The sequence below is a fragment of the Mobula birostris genome, chromosome 4 (assembly GCF_030028105.1).
Source record: "Mobula birostris isolate sMobBir1 chromosome 4, sMobBir1.hap1, whole genome shotgun sequence".
In the NCBI taxonomy this organism is placed as follows: Eukaryota; Metazoa; Chordata; class Chondrichthyes; order Myliobatiformes; family Myliobatidae; genus Mobula; species Mobula birostris.
In genome coordinates, this window is record NC_092373.1 from 35,668,943 (window position 1) to 35,691,354 (window position 22,412).

A 22,412-nucleotide genomic window follows, 5' to 3' on the forward strand; every position below is an offset into this window, starting at 1 on the left:
TTTAGTATAATCCCTAAGTAATCCTTCCTGATCAAGGTTGACTTGCTGACTTTCCAGTTCTGCAGGTTCTGAGATGATTGATGAGGCCAGAGGGAACTGCGGACTCTTCCACAGACGGGGAAAGAAAGAGGTGCTGACAGAAGTGGCAGGTGGGGAGTTTTTGGAGAGTGATCTGCCACTTATACTTGTGTTCCCAACGCAAGTCCTCCAAGTTTTCAATACCATTTCGGTGGTAGAACCCCCACCTCAGCTCCAGCCACCCAGTTTGGTGTGGACCCCCGGGACGCACTATCTGTATGGAATTTGCACGTTCTCCTTATGAACAAGCCTCCCATAACTCCAAAGCGTGATGGTTGCAGGGAGGGGGTTTACCTGACAGCTGCAACCCCCCCCTCCCCCGTATGTAATAAGTGGAGCTGAATCTGCGGGAGTCAATTGAGATATGGGAATAATAACGCGGATCAGGGTAAAGTTAGATAAGGTTAATAACGCGGATCAGGGTAAAGTTAGATAAGGTCGACAAAGGCTTGGCGGCCTGAAGGGCAGATTCGTGCCGTCTCTATGACGACTCCGGAATGCTCCCCCTCCTTTGAGACGTCACATCCGGCACTTTCCTTTCCGACCGCGCGTGTCGCTGAAGGTCGTGTCTTTGGAGGAGCTGAAGAGACCTACGGACGGTAAGGAGCTGGCTTCTGACTCTCCGGCTCAGCGCAGCTCCTGGGGCAGTGGCAGGAGCCTGTGCTGCGTTGGGATTGGCCTGAGTCTGGCGGGAGAGCCGGGCTTTGGGCTAAATTGCGGACCGTCGGTTGTTGGGCCTGGGCTTGGGGCACCATGCGGTAGTCGGAGCCGCAGTGACAAGAGAGTGGGAAGTGGGGAAGTTACAGCCTCAGGCGCATCAGGACAGGAACCCCTCCCCCACCGCCCCTCTCTTTTTGATATTTAGTCGCTGGTTACCGTTAGGGGTTGAAAATCCTCAGCAAATACCTATCTGACCATTTCCTGACGGTGTGTATGGTTCCTTTTAGCTTTAACCGTTCAAGGTTAGATGAATGAGATAGTTCGCTTTTTAATTTTTAAAATATGGTCCGGCGTATCGTAATATGGTGTGATATTAACGCGTCGATGGCGCAGGTGCAAGATGCAAGATCGATCATCTGGAAGAGGGTTAGGGCTTTGCCTTCTAAAGCAAGAAATCGATTGCATCACCTACGTTGCCACCATTCCGATTTATTTGATTAATGGCCAGAGCAGGAACAACTCACCGCATTGTAAAGCACTTAAAATTACATCGATTGTATGAAAAGTGTTCTTTAAGTTATTGCTATGTATGCTTCATTTAACTGTATGATTTTAGCCAATGTTGGAAATCATTTGCAGATTCTATCAAGCTTAACGCTGATTCACTACTTTGAGCGTTGCAGTTTGACTGCGTACTAAAGAAAGAAACAACTTTTAATCCTAAATTGTATTTTTCGCTAATAGTGGGGAATCTCTAGTTTTTCAGTCTGTGTTTTAGTCGAGGGTTTTATTATTTCAGTGAACAACAACTAAACACATGCGGGTAAATCCCTTGTTTTCAGTTTCAAACTTCAATTATGGTTAAATCAAGATTTTTGAAAAAAAATCCCTGAAGCCTGTCGTGCGACAGCGACAGTTGCTTCATTACCTTTCGGTGAACAGCGCGCCAAAATTTCAGCAGTTGACTTTGATACCTGGTTGACTTGAGAGTCCAAACACGAGGAATTCTGCAGATGCTGGAAATTCAAGCAACACACATCAAAGTTGCTGGTGAACGCAGCAGGCGAAGGGTCTCGGCTTGAAACGTCAACTGTACCTCTTCCTAGAGATGCTACCTGGCCTGCTGCGTTCACCAGCAACTTTGATGTGTGTTGCTTGACTTGAGAGTCCGATGGTTAAAGACTTGGACTGTAATTATATGGAATGACATCTATAGGCACTCTAATTTAATTACTTTTTTAGATTCTGACTTCAACATAGTTTGGGTACCTCTGTATGGAAAAGTATAAGTATTTCATTTGGTCTTTCAGTAGGGATCTTTCTCCCCACCCCAGGTGTGTATAGTTCAAGTACCTTTTGTTTATAGGTGCTCTAATCGGTGAAGCAAAGTACCCCAACCCCAAATTTTTTTTTTGCTCAGGTTGTGTAATTTTTTTTGTATGCAGGTCAACAAAATGTATTTTGAAGATTAATTTGAAGATATAGAAGCAATGCAGTGAAGGTTTATCAGATTATCTGAGATTGCAACTTTGTCACAAACTAGACCGCCCCCCCCCCCGCGTTTGAAAGAATTGAAGATGATCTCATTGAAGCGTTGAAAATAATTAGCTCAACGGGATAGATATGCAGAGGATCTATCCCACAGCTAAGAGTGTGGAATAAGAAGTCAATCTCGGAAAAGGAAGCTTGCCATTTTAAACAGAAAAAATGAAAAATTTCTGCACTTGTAAAATACTTGAGATCCTCCAAACTGGGGATTATGCAGGTTAAGTTATTGATTGCATTTAAAGCAGAGAGCTATAGATTTTTTTAGGATATCATAAGGATACGGGAGAAAAGTGGTATTTGATCGGCCATAATTTTGTTGAATAATGGCAAAAGCTCAAAGAGCCAAGTGACATACTCTTTAAAGTATATAGCAACTGGTCAGTACTATACACAACTTGTCTGTGGCCATTAATTATGGTTTGTTTTGATGTACTCTAAATTTATCATAATGCCTCATCAGCTTGGAGGAACATCCCACACCAATTCCAAATGCCTAAGCCTTAATGTAACAGTGCAAAGTCAAAATGATCTATTGTCCAGCACATGGAGCTATGCACAATGCAGTAAAAAAAAGATTACTTGTAGCAGCATCACAGGTACATTGCATCATATAAGCAGAATTCACAAGAAATACACAGTTTATACTGATAAATAGTTTTAATATAAAAAGAGCCCATTTTAATGCAAGGTGATTAATGGTCATACTCTTGCTAAACTATAGCGATTAGGGTTTAGCTGTTCTCAAACCTGGAAGTGTGGGATTTCAGGCTTCTCATCCCACCGAGATGCAACACTGAGCGTCACAGGAAGTCATTCCTGCCTGTGGCCATCAAACTTTACAACTCCTCCCTTGGAGGGTCAGACACCCTGAGCCAATAGGCTGGTCCTGGACTTATTTCCTGGCATTTACATATTACTATTTAATTCTTTATGGTTTTATATTGCTTTATTTATATTCTTGGTTGGTGCAACTGTAACGAAAACCAATTTCCCTTGGGATCAATAAAGTATGGCTATGACTATCTACCTCCTGTCCAATGATAGCTGCCAATAGGTGGCATGACACGGATGTGACTGACTTGATTTGGGCCTGGACGAAAGGAGCAAAAAACAAGCAGCTCATCGGATGGGGGAAGAGGCAGAACGAGCCTCTTGTTGGATTTGGAATAGGCGAGAGGAGGGAAGCTGGAAGCCAGGAGCAGATGGGTAGTGATTTGGCCACCACTGCCAGCCCACCAGCTGGAGAGTGTCGTGGTTAAGGGTCGAAACACTCGGTGAAGGTTGGGAACCACCTGACGACATCTGCTCCTGGCTGAAGGCTATGGTTACCTTATGAGGTAACTGGAGAATGCACCCTAACAGGTGTATGTAACAAGCTGTTCTCAAACCTGGTAGTATGGGATTTCAAGCTTCTCTACCTCCTGTCCAATGATAGCTGCCAATAGGTGGCATGACACATGTGAATGACTTGATAGATGTCACCACCTTCAGTCAGCACCTCCTGTAAGTACTGCCAATGGTTATACCTATTGTGCAGTGTTGCTTTGATTTAGTTCATGATGTTATGAATTATAGAAGATTATATTCAAGTCTACAACAAAACAGAGTTTGCAGACCAGGTGTGTGCTCCCTTGCTTTAGTGTAGGTAGTGCCATTATTTATTGTATGTTAATCTAAAATCTTGTCTATGTGCTCCTATGATTTTTCCTCTAGGTTCCATTGAACTTTTCAGTATTGTTTCTTTAGCATGAAGCACCAGATTATTGGCAATTTCTGTGGTGTGTTCAATTTTGCAGCTACCGTAAGCAATTTCAGAACATTTTTTGGTCCAAAAATTCCTGTAACCATTCAATAGCACCTCTCTTTAGGTAAGACTTACTTGCCCTTGTCAGTTTGCTCCTTTGCTATTTAATGCAGGTAGTGGAAGTGTGCAGTGTCCTTTATGGGTATTTGGAATCTCAGTAGACAAATTATGTAACTTGAGTGTAAGGTCTAACTAAGGAAATGTTTTTAATTTAGAATTATGATTTTAATTTCACATGCGGAAAAGAGATTTTTTAAAAAGAAGAAATTAGGGGCTTGACTTTTGAAATTTTTTTTTAGTACTTGATTATTTTAAAAATTCTAGACTTCTTGGTAAGTGCACGGTAAATTACTTCAGTGCCATTCAATTCTTTAGAAATAGCTGCCAGGTTTAGAGATGTGGTTTATTTTATTTGGAAACTGTCACAATTTTCATTTGTTATTCCTTTGGTCTGTCAGCTAACAATTGCAGTCTGTGATGTCATTTAGTAGATCTCTGAAAATACGATGGCCTATGTAAGATATTCTTCTTCAAGAGGGTAATTAATGATTTTTGTGTTGAATTCACCATCTTTTGTACACTACATTCCTATATGTGAAATTGGACATGGTCCTTATTCCTCACTGCCCTTGATACTTTGAACTGTAGCAGTCTACAGTGCTGAAAATGGTCCAGTTGTTCTGTTTGGTTGGAAGTACCAGTATATTTTGGCACAAGTTGGGTGAAATAGGTGATTGATATATGTTGTCTGAACATATTTCCTACTGCAAACATAGACTGCTTAATTAGTGTGAGCATTTGTGAAAATTCTACAAATGTTTCAAGCCCTGAGCTTGGGATGGAGGATCACCTTTTCTGCCCGTTTCCTTAAAGTAACAGACTGTAAAAAGACCAGTGTGATTTCACACCGTGCTTTGCAGGCTAGTTATTGAAAATTGCTACTGTAAAGAAAGTACAGATTTTGCCTTTGCTATTGCAGAATGACTCTTTCATTTTTGTTAGATTAATGTAAAGGACAATTTGCAGTTCAGTAATTTGATTTTAGTTCAGAAACTAAAACATTACTGGAGTCTATATATAATCCATAATTTGTTTGAGACATATCCTTGACTATTTTCTAACATTGCATCTTTGAGATCAGAGACTGTATTTGTGCAAAACTCTGAATATTTGAGAGGAAATTATAACAAATTGTCTCTATGGTAAAGGAAGGCCATCAATTATGGGACTACCATTCAATCCATTTATAGCTTTTCAGGGAAGACAGTGAGCCAAGTACTGGATACCAGGATTGGATTTAACTGCTGCTAATGCATCAAGAACATTTTTTTTTAAAGCATATTATTTCAAAGTTGAAATTTGACTTGCATCCCCAATGCATGAGATATGTTAGAACTTGAGGCACAAGACTTCCACTGGGCTGCTTGCCATTTGATTTGGTATGAGCTGCCTTTTAAGTCTGTCCTTCAATTAGTAATCGGATCCCTCTGAAATTAGATGAGAATGATGAGCTCCTTGGCCTAAAGATTTGCTTCTATTTGATGCTGCTAAAAGTGCTACATTAGTGGTTCCCATCCTTTTACATGAATGTTCCACTTGTACTCATTTTTTTTTAAATTGCACTCAGTAAATATCTGATAAAATCAAAAGCTGTATTTGTTTAAAGAGGTAGGGCTGTTTCACAGAATTCTACATGGGGAAGGGCTTTGCCTTGTAGCATTGCACAGCATGTTTTACTCAATGGAGCTATATTTATTTGAAGTGTCAAACACACGCACACCCACTACTGTGCAGCCTGGCATTGTTAATTTCTTCAAAGGAAATCTGCTGAATCACTTGGATTTCTCCTTTCGACACCTTTGCCTGTCTTACAGATTTACAATTTTTGTTTCAAATCTTTTGGTTCTAATTTGGCTTTTGATATGATTCGTATAAGCTGGTCAGTGGAGTAGTGGCATCTGCACCGGACTTCGAGACGAGTGGTCTCGGGTTCAGATACGGCTGGCTGTTTGTACACTTTCCATCCGTGCTGGGTTGAGTATTGAGCTAGCAACATGGTCTCATAAAAAGCAGACAAATGCTAAAGAAATTGCAAGGTTGTCACCCAATACGTCACAAGGCATGGAAAGGAACAATGATTCATATAGCTATAAATACATTGGATAAAACATTAGAACATGAGATGAAGAGTGTATTAGACATAGGAGCAAATTTAGGCCATTCAGCCCATCAAGTTCTGCCATTTCATCATGGCTGATCCCGGTCCCACTAAAGCCCATACACCTGCCTTCTTGCTGTATCCTTTGATGTCCTGGCCAATCAGGAAACAACCAACTTTCACTTTAAATATATCCATGGACTTGGCCTCCACTGCAGACTGGCAGAGCATTCCACAGATTCACTACTCACTGGCTAAAAAAATTTCTCTTTACCTCTGTTCTAAAAGATTGCCTGTCAATTTTGAGGCTGTGCCCCCTAGTCCTGGATACCCCTACCATGGGAAACATCCTCTCCAAATTCACCCTATCTAGTCCTTTCAACATTCGGTGATTTCCGTTGAGATCTTCTCCCTACCCCCCCACATTCTTCTAAATTCCAGTGAGTAGAGGCCCAAAGCTGCCAAGTGCTCCTCGTGTGTTGACCCCTTCATTCCCGGAATCATCCTCGTGAACCTCCTGTGGACTCTCTCTAATGACGACACATCCTTTCTGAGATACGGAGTCCAAAACTGTTGATAATACTCCAAGTGTGGCCTGAATAGTGTCTTGTAAAGGCTCCCCTTGCCTTTATTTTCTATTCCCCTTGAAATAAATACCAACATTGCATTTGCCTTCTGTACTGCAGATTTGACCTGTAATTTAGCCTTCTGGGAGTCTTGCACCTCTGATGTTTGAAGCTTCTCTCCATTTTAGATAATAGTCCGCACTATTGTTCCTTTTACCAAACTGCAGTATCATATATTTCCCAACACTCTATTCCATCTGCCACTTTTTTGCTGATTCTTCCAATTTGTCTTAAGTCCTGCTGAAATCACATTCCTTCCCCTGCACTACCTACCACTCCACCTATCTTCGTATCATCTACAAACTTCGAGGTTCCCACAACCTATAGATTCACTTTCAAGGACTCTCATGTTCTCAATGTTTATTGCTTATTTTTTATCTTCTGTGTTTGCACAGTTTGTCTCTTGCACACCGATTGTGCACTCTGTTGTATTTGGTGTTTCATTAATTCTATTATGGTTATTGAACTTACTGAGTATGCCCGCAAGAAAACAAGTCTAAGTTCAAAGTAAAATTTATTATCAGAGTACATACATGTCACCACATACAACCCTGAGATTATTTTTCTGTGAGCATACTTAGCAAATTTACTGATCAGTAACTGTAAACATGATTAATGGACAACAAACTGCAAATTCAAATAACAATAAATAACGAATACAAAATATCAGGGGAAAGAATCCTTAAAGTGAGACAGTCAGTTGTGGGAAAACCAGAAATTGAATGAGTTTAGATATCCCCTTCAGTTCAAGAGCCTGATGGTTGATGGGTAGTAACTGTTATTGAATCTTGGGGCTGTATGTAGTGACATGTGTGTACTTTGATAATAAATTTACTTTGAACTTTTAGAAGGTATTGGATCTTGGACTACTGTCATTTATTTGGTAACTTTCATTTTCTTTCAGGTAACAGTTTCTGAAGATAATCTGAATGGATAATATTAGAACAGCCATTTCTAATTTTGTAAGTAATTGTTTTGGTGCCTAGTTTGTGGTATGGTGATGCAGTTAGTCTCGTTCTGTTGAAGGTTGGCAATTGATCACAATTTTGGCAACAATTGGGAAGGAGAATAGATATAATGTTGCTAATTGGATTATATCACAAGTTTATTAATATGGGTCATGCCATTTGATCTGATGTCCTAGGATAAATATACGGCAAAGGAATTGTGAAGTTGCAAGATCTTGTTTGAACTGTGCTCTCCTCTTCATGTTATTTTATCTTAGCTATTAAGTGTTTTTTCTTTTACTACATGTTACAATTGAACTAACCGGTTTTAATTAGTGAATTTTGCATGTGCATAAGTTTTAAAAATTTTTGAGGATGATGCTGTAAAGAAAGTACCCAAAGAGGAAAAGTTACGGTTGCCCTTGTGTGCAGATGTTTTAAAAAAAAAAATGAGATACTGAGGGCACTTTTCCATGGCTTTAGAATTGAGAACTATGCAGCAAAATCTCAGGTTAAGGGATGACCACTTAGCACTGGAACAAGCTTCCTTACTTGAAAAGTTGTCAATGTTTGGGAGTCTTGTCGCTAACTAACTGGAAATGCTTAAGATACCGAGTATATGTAAGATTGAAGATGGGGTGATCTTTGGATACAGAAGGGAATGTGAGAGAAATGGGCATTAGGTTGGGAAAGTGAAAATGTAGAGAATTGGGTCATATAGTGAATGTAAGTGTAGTCCAGGCTATTTGACCTGTTCTTTATTATTTACATGATTTAAATTTATTTTCAGTTTGTTACATTGATGACATTAACCGTTTAATTTGCATTTAGTTTGGAGGCGAGTTAAGATCATATACTCGTTTTAGTCTAACACGTCAAGCAGATGGAGATATGAGCAGAGTTGAAATGAAAGCAGCAGATGCTGAAAATGATGAGGAAATGGGAGACGGAATGCCTGATGGCATGCAGACTCGCATTCAGAAACCTCAGAACAGATATAAAGGAATCATGAAAAATGTGGTGTTTGCTCTTTTCTTTGTTACAATAGGTAAGAATGGCTTTTTCTATGTGATGCTTGTTTTCCTCTTCCCTTCCGAACCATGTATATTTTGTAGTTTTTGTTATTAATGTCTGTGATTTGTAATTTGCTGTTAGGAATTCACAATTACTGAAACAACGTGTATTTGTGTTTTAAATTTCATTGAAAGATGTGGGTTGCTAGGTTAATTGACACAAAATTGCCTTTTCAATATGTTGGTAAATGGTAGTATGGGGGCATGAGGGGAGTAGAATAGAAATAGTGCAAATGGGGTTTGATGACATTGTTGACTAGATGGACCAAAGGTACCATTTCCTTGCTGCATGACTGTGTGTATTCTATTGCAAAGTTTGTATTAATTCATCACTGCTTGCCTTTCCTTCTCTTTATCATGTTGTCAATAAGTTTTGATGCCATGTATCCTGCCTCCTTGTGTCAGTCATCAACATAAATAGTAGATAACCGTGATTCAAGAATTGATCTGTGGCATATTTCACTAATTACATTCTAACAAGTGGAAATGGACTCGTCTATTTCAATTCTGTCCTCTGTGGACCAATTTTCAAGCCCAGCTAATACACTTCATCCAATACCACAAATACTGCACTTCTACCTCAGTCTATTATGTGGCGCCTTGTCAAATGCCATTTGGAAGTCCAATAGACAATAGGTGCAGGAGTAGGCCATTCAGCCCTTCGAGCCAGCACTGCCATTCACTGTGATCATGGCTGATCATCCACAATCAGTACCCTTTTCCTGCCTTCTCCCCATATCCCTTCACTCCGCTATCTTTAAGAGCTCTATCTAACTCTTTCTTGAAAGAATCCAGAGAATTGGCCTCCACTGCCTTCTGAGGCAGAGCATTCCACAGAACCACAACCCTCTGTGTGAAAAAGTTTTTCCTCAACTCCGTTCTAAATGGTCTTCCCCTTATTCTTAAACTGTGGCCTCTGGTTCTGGACTCCCCCAACATCGGGAACATGTTTCCTGCCTCTAGCGTGTCCACATCAACAGGTTCCCTTGATCTGTTTTGCTAGTTACATCCTTAAGTGAATTCATGCATTTAAGATGGAATGGAGAAAATTTTGAAAACTGAAAAATACCCTCCATTCACCAGAATACACAATATTTAAGAAGCTTTTAGACAAGTGCTAGAATTATGAAGACAGTGAAAGCTATGGACCTAATACAGGTAAATGGAATTACTGTAGCAGTGGCATTAGTGGAGGTGGATATAGTGGGCAAATTGGACAAGGTGAGGTGAAGGATCTATTTTTATGCTGTACAACTTAGTAATTGATTCTGACTCTAGGCCCTTTAAGCACCTCAAATCTTCAGCTACAAAATTTCAGACATTCCCATTCCTTAAACCTTCCTGGTATCTGCCATTTGTGAGAATGGGGTTGTTTTTAGTGTTAACAACTTTGAACTCTGTGTGATAGGTTTGCAGAGCTGTTGATTGTGAGATCACTTGTTTAATACTTGCGTTTTGCAGTCTTGCTGCTTAAGTGATGGACAGAAATTTTTTGTGCCCTTTAACTGAAATGCTTATTGACGCAAGGGGAAACATGACAGTGAGATTCGACTTTGATCATACACCCAAAAGAAGTGTTCAGAATGAACTTGTGCTATTATTATATGGACTTGTTACATTCAAAATAATACCATGAGTACTAAGCAGTCATCAGTAAAACAGTTGGCTAAAAATGCACAATTGAATGGAAAGCACCACAGTAAATATTTTTTCTTCCGGAAAATGGAATGTTATGAGTTCTATCTACGTTTGTAATATGCAATTCCACTCGTACAGAATAAATGTTGTATTATTCTGCTTCTCAGGATTTCTGGTTGGTTATCTAGCATTTCGAGGTCAAACACCAGGAACACCAGGAACACCAGGTACACCAGGTACATCAGGTACATCAGGTGCTCAAACCGCACAATCTACAGAAGCATTTTCTAATGATGAAGAAGATACCAATGATCTTAATGAGGACTATGAAGAGGTTTCGGTACTCCATTTCTCTGATCTTAAGAAAATGCTTCAAGATTATCTTGGCAGCTCTGATTTGGAGACTAATGTTCAGTAAGCAGCTATTTTGTTATCGTAAAGTTTAATTACTTGAGCTTGGCTTGAATGCATAGACATTTCCCAGCTTTCAGAATATGCATTAAGCAATAATATGAGAGTTCGGATCTTTTCTAACTTGCAGGACTCCTCTAAAGGTCTGCAGTTGCTAAGAAGGCTGCTTTTTCCTTAGAAGACTATTGGGAATGGACAATAGTTGCTAGTCTTGACTGCAAAGCCCATATCCTTACAATTTTTTTATATTCCACACTTAAAAGTCATAGGCAATGGAGTCAGAGTCCCATAGCATAGAACCAAACCCTTTTGGCCCATTGTGGTCCTACCAACCAAGTACCTTTCTATACAAATTCTATTTACCTGTACTTCATTGTTAACCTACCATTGTATTGGTGATTCAAGTCCTCATCAAACGTTTCATAAGAGTTGTGCAAGTATTTAAGATAGGTGGTGTTGTGGAGAATGAAGTAGGCGTTCAAAGCTTGCAGAGAGATTTAGACCAGTTAGAAAAGTGGGCTGAAAGATGGCAAATGGAGTTTAATGCTGAAAAATGTGAGGTGCTACATTTTGGTAGGACTAATCAAAATAGGACATACATGGTAAATGGTAGGGTATTGAAGAATGCAGTAGAACAGAGGGATCTAGGAATAATGGTGCATAGTTCCCTGGAGGTGGAATCTCATGTGGATAGGGTGGTGAAGAAAGCTTTTGGTATGCTGGCCTTTATAAATCAGAGCATTGAGTATAGGAGTTGGGATGTAATGTTGAAATTGTATAAGGCATTGGTGACACCAAATTTGGAGTATTGTGTACAGTTCTGGTCACCGAATTATAGGAAAAATGTCAATAAAATTGAGAGAGTACAGAGGAGATTTACTAAAATGTTGCGTGGGTTTCATCTCCTAAGTTACAGAGAAAAGATTGAACAAGTAGGGTCTTTATTCTTTGGAGCATAGAAAGTTGAGGGGGGCTTGATAGAGGTATTTAAAATTATGAGGGGGATAGATGGAGTTGACGTGGATAGGCTTTTTCCATTGAGAGTAGGGGAGATTCAAACAAGAGGACATGAGTTGAAAGGTAAAGGGCAAAAGTTTAGGGGTAACATGAGGGGGAACTTCTTTACTCAGAGAGTGGTAGCTGTGTGGAACAAGCTTCCAGCAGAAATGATTGAGGCAGGTTCGATGTTGTCCTTTAAAGTTAAATTGGACAGCTATATGGACAGGAAAGGAATGGAGCGTTATGGGCTGAGTGCAGATTGGTGGGACTAGGTGAGAATAAGAGTTCAGCACGGACTAGAAGGGCCAAGATGCCCTGTTTTTGTGCTGTAATTGTTATATGGTTATCTGCCACTACCACCATCTTAAGCAGTGCATTCCTGATTGTGGTCAGTGCAAAGGTGAAAAGATGTCTTCCTCTGATCCTCTCAAGATCTTTTATTACTTCCTTAAAACTGTGCCCTCTGATTTTAATCGCCTTCATCATTATTTACCTACCAGTGCATCTCAGTTTTGTACACTTTATATCAGACCCCCCCCCATAATTTTTTTATCAACATGCTCTTGAATTTCGCTGTCATAACTGAAATCTTCAACTACAATGGTTTTCTGTTGGTGAATACAAATGAAATGAAATCATAGAAACAAAGAAAACCTACAGCACACTACAGGCCCTTCAGCCCACAAAGTTGTGCCGAACATGTCCTGACCTTGGAAATTACTAGGGTTATCCATAACCCTCTGTTTTTCGAAGCTTCATGTACCTATCCGAAAGTCTCTTAAAAGACCCTAAAAAGCAACTTACCTCTGACATCTCCTCTGGACCTACTCCCAAGCACCTTAAAACTGCCCTCTTGTGGCAGCCATTTCAGCCCTGGGAAAAAGCCTCTGACTATCCACACGATCAATGCCGCTCATTATCTTGTACACCTCTATCAGGTCACCTCTCATCCTCCATCACTCCAAGGAGAAAAGGCCGAGTCCACTCAATCTGTTTTCATAAGGCATGCTCCCCAATCCAGGCAATATCCTTGTAAATGTCCTCTGCACCCTTTCTATGGTTTCCACATCCTTCCTGTAGTGAGGTGACTGGAACTGAGCACAGTACTGCAAGTGGGGTCTCACCAGGGTCCTATATAGCTGCAACATTACCTCTCGGCTCTTAAATTCAATTCCACGATTGATGAAGGCCAACATACCGTATGCCGCCTTAACCACAGAGTCAACCTGCACAGCTGCTTTGAGTGTCCTATGGACTCGGACCCCGAGATCCCACTGATCCTCCGCACTGCCAAGAGCCTTACCATTAATAGTATATTCTGCCATCATATTTGACCTACCAAAATGAACCATTTCACACTTATCCAGGTTGAACTCCATTTGGCACTTCTCAGCCCAGTTTTACATCCATCAATATCCCACTGCGACCTCTGACAGCCCTCTACACTATCCACAAAACCCCCAACCTTTGTGTCATCAGCAGACTTACTAACCCATCCGTCCACTTCCTCATCCAGGTCATTTTTAAAAATCACAAAGAGTAACGGTCCCAGAACAGATCCCTGAGGCACACCACTGGTCACCGACCTCCATGCAGAATATGACCAGTCTACAACCACTCTTTGGCTTCTGTGGGCAAGCCAGTTCTGGATCCACAAAGCAATGTCCCATGCCTCCTTACTTTCTGAATAAGCCTTGCATGGGGTACCTTATCAAATGCCTTGCTGAAATCCATATACACTACATCTACTGCTCTACCTTCAACAATGTGTTTAGTCACATCAAGAAATTCAATCAGGCTCGTAAGGCACGAACTGCCCTTGACAAAGTCATGCTGGCTATTCCTAATCATATTAGACCTCTCCGAATGTTCATAAACCCTGCTTCTCAGGATCTTCTCCATCAACTTACCAACCATTGAAGTAAGGCTCACTGGTCTCTAATTTCCTGGGCTGTCTCTACTCCCTTTCTTGAATAAAGGAACAACATCCACAACCCTCCAATCCTCTGGAACCTCTCCCGTCCCCATTGATGATGCAAAGATCATTGCCAGAAGCTCAGCAATCTCCTCCCTCGCTTCCCACAGTAGCCTGGGGTACACCTCATCCGGACCCGGCGGCTTATCCATCTTGATGCCTTCCAAAAGCTCTAACACATCCTCTTTCTTAATATATACACGCTCAAGCTTTTCAGTCCACTGCAAGTCATCACTATAATCACCAAGATCCTTTTCCATAGTGAATACTGAAGTAAAGTATTCGTTAAGTACCTCAGCTATTTCCTCTGGTTCCGTACACACTTTCCCACTGTCGCACTTGATAGGTCCTATTCTTTCACGTCTTATCCTCTTGGTCTTCACATACTTGTAGAATGCCTTGGGGGTTTTCCTTAATCCTGCCCACCAAGGCCTTCTCATGGCCCCTTCAAGTATTGTCCACAGATTCTGGCTTCATACACATTGCCCTTCTGGTGCTAATGGGTCCCATATTTTTCCCTTTACTCTTTCACTCTTGATGTACATATATTTTTTAAAAATTGTGATTTTTCTTCTTTAATCTTTGTCAGTCATATTTCATGGCTCCCCTTTGCTTTTAATATTTTAAGCAGCTACTCTTTATATATCTGAAGGGCCTCGTCTATTTTTACTGCCCTTCACCTACCACGTGCTTCTATTTATTTCTTGATCGAACCCTTGATGTACGTGATTTTTTAGACTTGCTGTCCTTATTCACATTTATGGGATCAGATTGGCTCTGAACTCCCGCCGTTTCACCTTGAAGTTCACATGGAAGTAGTTGACTACGTTTACCAGGTCTTATAATATTGATGCCATCCTTTTAAACAGTCCCCCCTACCCCCTTTCATTTTCAAGCCTTCCAGATAATAAGCCAAATGAGGCCATTTACAATTTACACATGTACCTCATTTGTTCTGTCCATCCATTTTCTGAACTTGCATTTATTTTCCTATTGATGTAAATTCATGTAAATACAAATTGTTGACTATGGCATCTGTTGTTTACAGGCGCCTTTCTGAAAGTAGTGATCATCAAACTGGTTCCAGTGCTGATCTGACTAACACCCGTTATGTCAAAGGAGAGTTCGTGAAAATGCTTAATGAGGATAATACCTGGGTTGATACTCACTATGTAACACTACAGGTGAATAGGTAAGTGCTATGGAAAGATGACATTGAAAACTTCATTTACACAGAAAGGACATGAGACATAAGAGCAGAATTAGGCCTTACGGCCTATCAAGTCTGCTCTGCCATTCCATCATGTCTGATTTATTATCTTTTTCACTGTTGTCCCCATAACCTTTAATGCCCTGACTAATCAACCTATCAACCTCTGCTTTAAATATATCCAATGACTTGGCCTCCACAGCTGTTTGTATCAATGAATTCACCGGATTGACAGATTCACCACCCTCTGGCTAAAGAAATTCCTCCTCCTGTCTCTTCTTAATGGACGTCCCTCTATTCTGAGGCTGTGCCCCCACTATAGGAAGCATCCACTCTATCCTGACATTTCAATATTCAATAGGTTTCAATGAGATGCTCCCTCATTCTTCTAAAGCCCAGCGAGTACAGGCCCAGAGCCATCAAATGCTTCTGACATCTTAACCCTTTCATTCCTGGAATCATTCTCATGATCCTTTAATGCCAGCACATCTTTTCTTGGATTAGAGGCCCAAAACTGCTTGCAATACTCCAAACGTGGTCTGACCTTTTCACCTATGACTGCATTCCTGTACATGGTTCTAACTCCATAATCAAGTTTGCAGACGACACCACGGTGGTTGGTCTGATCAGAGGGGATGAAGAGATGGCCTCCCTAGATGAGGTCCAGCACCTGGCTGCGTGGTATGCCGACAGCAATCTGGCCCTTAATACCCAGAAGATCATTATGGACCTCAGGCATGCCAGCAGTCACACTCGCGTCCCCATCTACTCAATGTAGTGGAGCGTGTATCAAGCTTCAAATTCCTTGGTGTCCACATTTTCGAGGATCTCACCTGGTCCCTGAACTCTTCCATACTGATCAAAAAGGCGCAACAGCGCCTTTATTTCCTGCGGCGCATGAAGAAAGCTCACCCCTGTCCCAGGATACTGACGGACTTTTACCACTGTATAGTGGAGAGCATACTCAACAACTGCATCTCAGTTTGGTATGGCAATTGTCCCGTATCGGACCACAAAGCACTCCAGTGTGTGGTGAAAACTGCCCAGCCGATTATCAACACCCAATTGCCCACCATTGAGAACATCTACCATAAACGCTGCCTGGGCAGGGCGAAAAGCATTATCACGGATGCATCTCACCCTAACCATGGACTTTTTACTCTCCTCCCATCTGGTAGGTGCTACAGGAGCCTCCGCTCCTGCACCAGCAGGCACAGGAAGAGCTTCTTCCCTGAGGCTGTGACACTTCTGAACCTCACATCACACCGCTAAGCAGTATTGCATCCGTATTGTACTGTCTCAGTACTTTTATATTTGTGTGCTGTAGCACTTTTTTTATTCACAGTTATTTTGTAAATAACACTATTCTTTGCATTTCTGGTCAAATGCTAAATGCATTTCATTGGCTTTGTATCTGTGCTCGGCATGATGACAATAAAGTTGAATCTAATCTAATCTAACCAATGCCTTTTAAACACTCAGCATTACATCCTTTTATATTCAAATTCTCTTGAAATGAATGCTAACATTTCATTTGCCTTCCTTACCACTGGTTTAGCTTTGAATTTAGGCTCAATAGTTTGACTTTACAAGTTGATAATTTGAACACAGATAAAAAAACTGAATCTTGCATTTGAAAAGTTTGGCCTCTATTTGACTTCAATGGACCTAAAACTTTCAGCGAGTTAACAGTCAACACACATCAAAGTTGCTGGTGAACGCAGCAGGCCAGGCAGCATCTGTAGGAAGAGGTACAGTTGACGTTTCAGGCCGAGAACCTGCGTTCACCAGCAACTTTGGTGTGTATTGCTTGAATTTCCAGCATCTGCAGAATTCCTGTTGTTAGCGAGTTAACAGTCATTTATTTGTTAACTGGGGCATAAATAAATTCCTCAGCAGGAATCATAGAGCAGTACAGGAACAGGCAGATTGACCCAGGATATCTTGTTGAACTAATTAACCTAATTACACCTAATCCTCTTTGCACATGGCTCATATCCTTCGATTCTCTGTATATCTCTTAAATGCCTTCTAAGCATTCTGAAGAAAACAGATACTTCTGAGGCCCTGCAGATTCAAAAGGCTCCCATTGATAAATATAAAAATCTTTGACAGCCTGTTAAACAGCAACCTGGTTGAGCTGGCAGTCAAGCTATCTAAACATTGGAAAGGCACTGGTATTCACATATTAGAAATGAAATTTACAGGTATAACTAGATTGTTTATAAAAATTAAAAACTGTTCAATAGAATGGGATCATTAAATCTGTTCTTCAGTTTTAGCAGATAGATATTCCTGTGTTCTGCTTGAAATTTTGTGTCAGAGCCATTGGATAAATTGCCACAAAACATCCCAACTTTGGAGTGATTTGTTGAAATTCTTAAGATTTGAGTTCTGTTGAAACAAGTACTTGTATAAGTGCAAATGTTCCCCAGATTTAGATGGCTTCAGCTGAAGGGTCTGTTTCCGTGCTATGTAACTGTATGTATCTATGTATAATTTTGGATGGCCAGCATAGTTGACATCTTACTATGGCTACAGTTTAACCTGAGTGCTGAAATCTGATACTTGATCATGATTTTATTCTGGTCTAAATTATAGTCATTGACTATTACTCTAAACAAAAATTAATTTTGGCTAATCATTTGTAAAAAAATTTCTCTCTAGCAAATCTCCGAATAGAATATGGATTGATGGTGGTGTAAATGCAAGAGAATTAGATTTAGAAGTGAAAAATTCAGACGTATATTGTCCATACAGTGCAAATGGTACATTCACGGTAAGAGTCAAACTGTTTCAAATCTTGGTGGTTAAATTAAGTGTATTCCAATAACTTGTCCCTTATTCTAGACTTGTATTGATCTGTGGGTGGACTAACTAATTTGGAAGCAGTTCTTAATTTTTCAAAATATCATAAGATACTGTGTATTTTCTTTTGCAAACTGATGTCCCTTGCTGCTGTAAATCTATAAAATACCATTTCATGTTTCCACTTTTACTTGGGAATTAGAGCTTAGTAAAGTCTGGCAATGTGGGTTGGGGTTCTGTCATTTTTTTTGTTTCCTGGGTCTATGTATCTGGTTAATGTAATAATTAGAAAAGAATATCTGATTTGTCCAATGAAGGAGAAGTGGTAGTTTTGTCCTTTTCGCTAAAGTCTGCAGGAAAAATGTCAATGGACTTAGTTACTGGTGAATCACTTTTCTGCTTTATCAGTCAATCTTGGTTTGGATGTTAGTACTTCCATGCATTCGAACTCAGCTCCAAACGAATTGAATATCTAACCTGAACTGAAATATGAATTGTATTAAATAATGATGACCTCAAGTTGATGGTACGAAATAATGGTTGACCTCAAGGTGATGGTACGAAGAGCAAGCAATTTTCTTCTCCTTAGTTTGAGATAATTAACTGCTACAGTGGATTTCAGTTAATTGGGGCAGCTACTTATTTGGGCCAACTATTGAGAAAATAGCTGGATTCCTTTAATTTATTTGGGATACTGTGCAGCCTAATTGAGGCAGGAGACTGTTGTGAACAGTTTCTAACTAGTGTCAGTCGCGTGCACTTTTGTGGCTGTTAGATGCTATGGTGTGCTTGGAGTGAGCAGTTCTATGTGTGTGTTCAAAAATCTTTGATTTTTGTCACTGATAATTGTGATAAATAAACAGAAAGACAATTCAGAACTGTCTTGCTCACTGTGGTGTCAAGCATTCAGGCTTGGAGATGCCAGAAATGGCTGGGAGTGAAAATGAAACAATTTCACTACTACAGCAAGTTAGGAACTATGAAGAATTTGAAGGTATCGACAATCATCTTGAATAACTCAATGAAAGAGAGGATTTGGGGGATGCGGTTGTCAAAAGTATGAAGGCAATCCATTATCTGCATGAGATGTCTGCGCGGACTTTGCACACAGTCAGTCAAAAGACACAGTAGAGTACTTTGGATGATTTCTTCTTGTCGATAACTAGGAGTTAATACATAGTTTTATAGTGCATGTTGGTAGAGTTTATTCTGTATTTCAATTATATACATAATTCATTTTTCAAATTGTAGCTTGTCTTTTTTATACCTGTTACGTACCCCGTAACTGGGTTGCCAAACCAGCAGAAATGGATCACTCAGTTGGAGTCTGGATTACTAGAACTAAGAAAGTTTTATTAAAGAAACAAGCAACACAGTACTCTAATCAAAAGGATAATAAATGCAACAGTTCAGCAATGATAAACACACATGTACACAGAATTAAGATAACAGGATCAATCCAGCTCTATCGTTGTCTAGGGGTAAATGACCAGTTTCCAAGTGACGCAAAGTTCAGTTCAGTTCGCAGACAGTGGAGGGAAGGAGAGAGAGAGCAAAACGAATGAATATTCAAAACGGCTTCCACACACAGACCTTCACAGTCAGCTTTCGGGCGAGTCCTTTGTGATGTCATCTGAGGTCACCGACCGTGACCCCTCCGTTTCCAGATACGATCGTTTCTCTGTGGTGAACCCGGCACCCAGGCAAGGGTGGACACACACCAGGTTCCAGCCGATCGTGCCTTTCCACCCTGTGCGTCTATGTCCTGGTCCCGCAACCGGCCTTCCAAAACTTCCCACCGACTTGTGAGAGACGCACCGCTTCCAGGGTCTCGTTACCTCGGGTGTTGTGTGTGTCTTGCCTTAGCGAACCTGTCCCTTTTTATCCCCCTGCTGGGGTATCGCCTGTCCATCACTTCAAACAGTTCAGGGTTCAAGGGGGGAGCTGATCTTGACAGCTCTCTCCTTCTGTTACTCTCTCTCCCATCCCTTCATTACACATCTCCAAATGCTGCTCCATTGTTTTCCTTATCTCTCTCTCTCTCTCTCTCCTGAAGACAGGTGGCAGACCAACTGCTGATCCCACTGGTGCCAGCACAGGACAGCTACATCTTAATCTATGTGTATTCTTGTCACATACCTTTTTAACTATTCTCCTGAAACTTTGGCTATTTGGAGAAGCCACTTAATTGGCCCAAAATGTACTAGTCCCAATGTGTCCTGATAAACTGGAATTCACTATTTTCACTTGCTCTGTGTCACTGGTACGTATATTAATGGCCATGTTCAAAACAACAACACTTTGATTAGCAAGCTGACAGTGAAGGACTTGGGTGCATTTTTAACCCTTGTGCTGTCTTCAGTGTACAAAATTTTCATATGGAAGTTATTTTAATGTTTTCATTATTAACTGCATAAATAGTTGGACTGATTGCAGTATTGAGGGAAAAGGGGTTTTGAATAAGGTGGACAAGGAATGGTAAAGAGCCAAAATAGAAACTACTACTTTGTTAAAAGCACTAGGCTTTCTCAAATGCACAATCTGTTCATTGATTTTTAAAATACCCAACCAACTGAGGAAACTCCCTTAAAGTCTGGCATATAGCTCTCTGTTCAATATGATGTTGCTCCTCCACTGGACATTGCTGACATAAATGATAATGTGAGAATTCAATTGTAGCAATGTCTGCTCTTCTGACGTAATGATTCAGTGTGACAGGCAGGAATGAGCTGACCAGCAACAAGAAATAGCAGGCATAAATGACATAATCCCACTATTAGTTTTTATCATTGCAAATTCAGTGCATGAAACATTCTTGCTATTGTCACTATTGCGATTTGAAAGATTTGCAAAAACTTGCTGTTGGAGACAAGTGGTAGTAACTCTCTATTCTTGCATTAATAAGTTCCATGTCTTTCTAGGGCAAGCTGGTATATGCCAACTATGGAACAGAAGATGACTTTAAAGAATTGCAGAATCAAGTGGAAGTCAATGGCACTGTTGTCATCGTTCGCGCAGGGAAGATCAGTTTTGCAGAGAAGGTTCTGAAATGTCAAACATCGACTATTTCTAAAGTTTTCTTGCTATTGCTACCACAGCATGAAGGAATTCATAAATTACCAAATGAATAACTTGAAATTGGCATTTTTCTATTGTGATTTTGGTCAATTCAAAATCTATAATGTCCCTTCAATAGATTTCCAGTGGCAGAGTAAATATGCCATTTTATTCACTGTTCTCATCTAAGTAATAATCAAAACCATGTCGTTGAAATCTTATTCTCCAAGTGTCAGATTTTTTTTAATTAAATCCCAGTGATGTTGTAAGGAATGGACTCTTTGGCTCTTTGTACTGACCACGATGCCAAACTAAACTAATCCATATCCCTCTGTAAATTAGTCCTATCTGCCTACACAAGGCCCATATTCCCCTATTCACCATCTGTTCATAACTGTCTAAATGCTCCTTTAAAATTTCCCTGGCAATTCCTTCCAGGCGCTTACCACTTTTTAAAAAAAAAACAGATCTCCTCTTAAACTATCTCATGTTAACCATCAGTATCTTAAACTTACTGAATTTCTTGGATAAATATTTCTAGCAGCATTCAGATTTCTCAAGACTTACTATGTAGTGTAGGAAATCATGAATGCGCACACATGATTCACAACGGTTTATAACCCGTCGTCTTTGATGCTGATTGTTGTGCACTCCTGTTGCTTAGCTATAATCGCTTACTCTATGACTTGGTGGTATGGCTCATATCCTCCTGCCAATCTGGTTTAAACCCACGTGGATAGCAGCAGTGAACCTTCCTGCCGAGATACTAGTTTCCCTCCAGTTAAGGTGTAGCCCATTACTCTTGTACAGTTTGCTCCTGTTCTAGAAGAGGTGCCAGTGTACTAGAAACCCTGCCCACTGCACCAGCTCATCAGCCATGCATTCATAACTCCCTATATTCAATGTGCAGTACCTCATCCCACTTAACTACTAATGTCATTTGTATTTACATGCACCACATACTCTGGCTGCGCATCCTCCCCGGAGAATATTCTGTATCCACTCAGACATCTGTCATTGGCACCTGAGAGGCAGCATGACTGCGATGGTGCTTCTTCATGCACCCAAGCTGAGCTCATCAATTTTATCAACTGTCCATTTCTGACGCATCCCTCCCCTTTCTTGATCTATCTCCCTCTCCACCTCTGGAGATAAACTGTTAACCGACATATTTTATAAACCTACTGATTCCCATGATTATCTTGACCATGCCTCTTCCCACGCTATCTTTGTAAAAATGATACTCCCTTTTCTCAGTTCCTTCGCCTCCACTGCATTTGTTGCCAGGATGTGGCCTTTCTTTCCAGGACATCAGAGATGTCTTCCACTATTGATGCTGCCCTCACCGGCATCTCTTCCATTTCCCGAACATCTGCGCTCAGCCAACTTCCTGCCACCTTAACAGTGATGGAGTTCCTCA

At 40.6% G+C, this 22,412-nt stretch overlaps 1 protein-coding gene across 1 annotated transcript in view; it reads left to right on the plus strand.

Annotated features, from left to right (window-relative positions):
- The first annotated feature begins 600 nt into the window (after positions 1-600).
- Positions 601-22,412, plus strand: part of LOC140196258 (transferrin receptor protein 1-like) — a 57,113-nt gene continuing 35,301 nt past the window's right edge. The window contains exons 1-7 of the mRNA XM_072255147.1: positions 601-677; positions 7,779-7,836; positions 8,653-8,869; positions 10,700-10,946; positions 14,966-15,109; positions 17,795-17,906; positions 20,857-20,976. Coding sequence (XP_072111248.1) covers positions 7,804-7,836; positions 8,653-8,869; positions 10,700-10,946; positions 14,966-15,109; positions 17,795-17,906; positions 20,857-20,976 — 873 coding nt within the window. The 5' untranslated portion in view covers positions 601-677; positions 7,779-7,803. The remainder of the gene's footprint in view (positions 678-7,778; positions 7,837-8,652; positions 8,870-10,699; positions 10,947-14,965; positions 15,110-17,794; positions 17,907-20,856; positions 20,977-22,412) is intronic.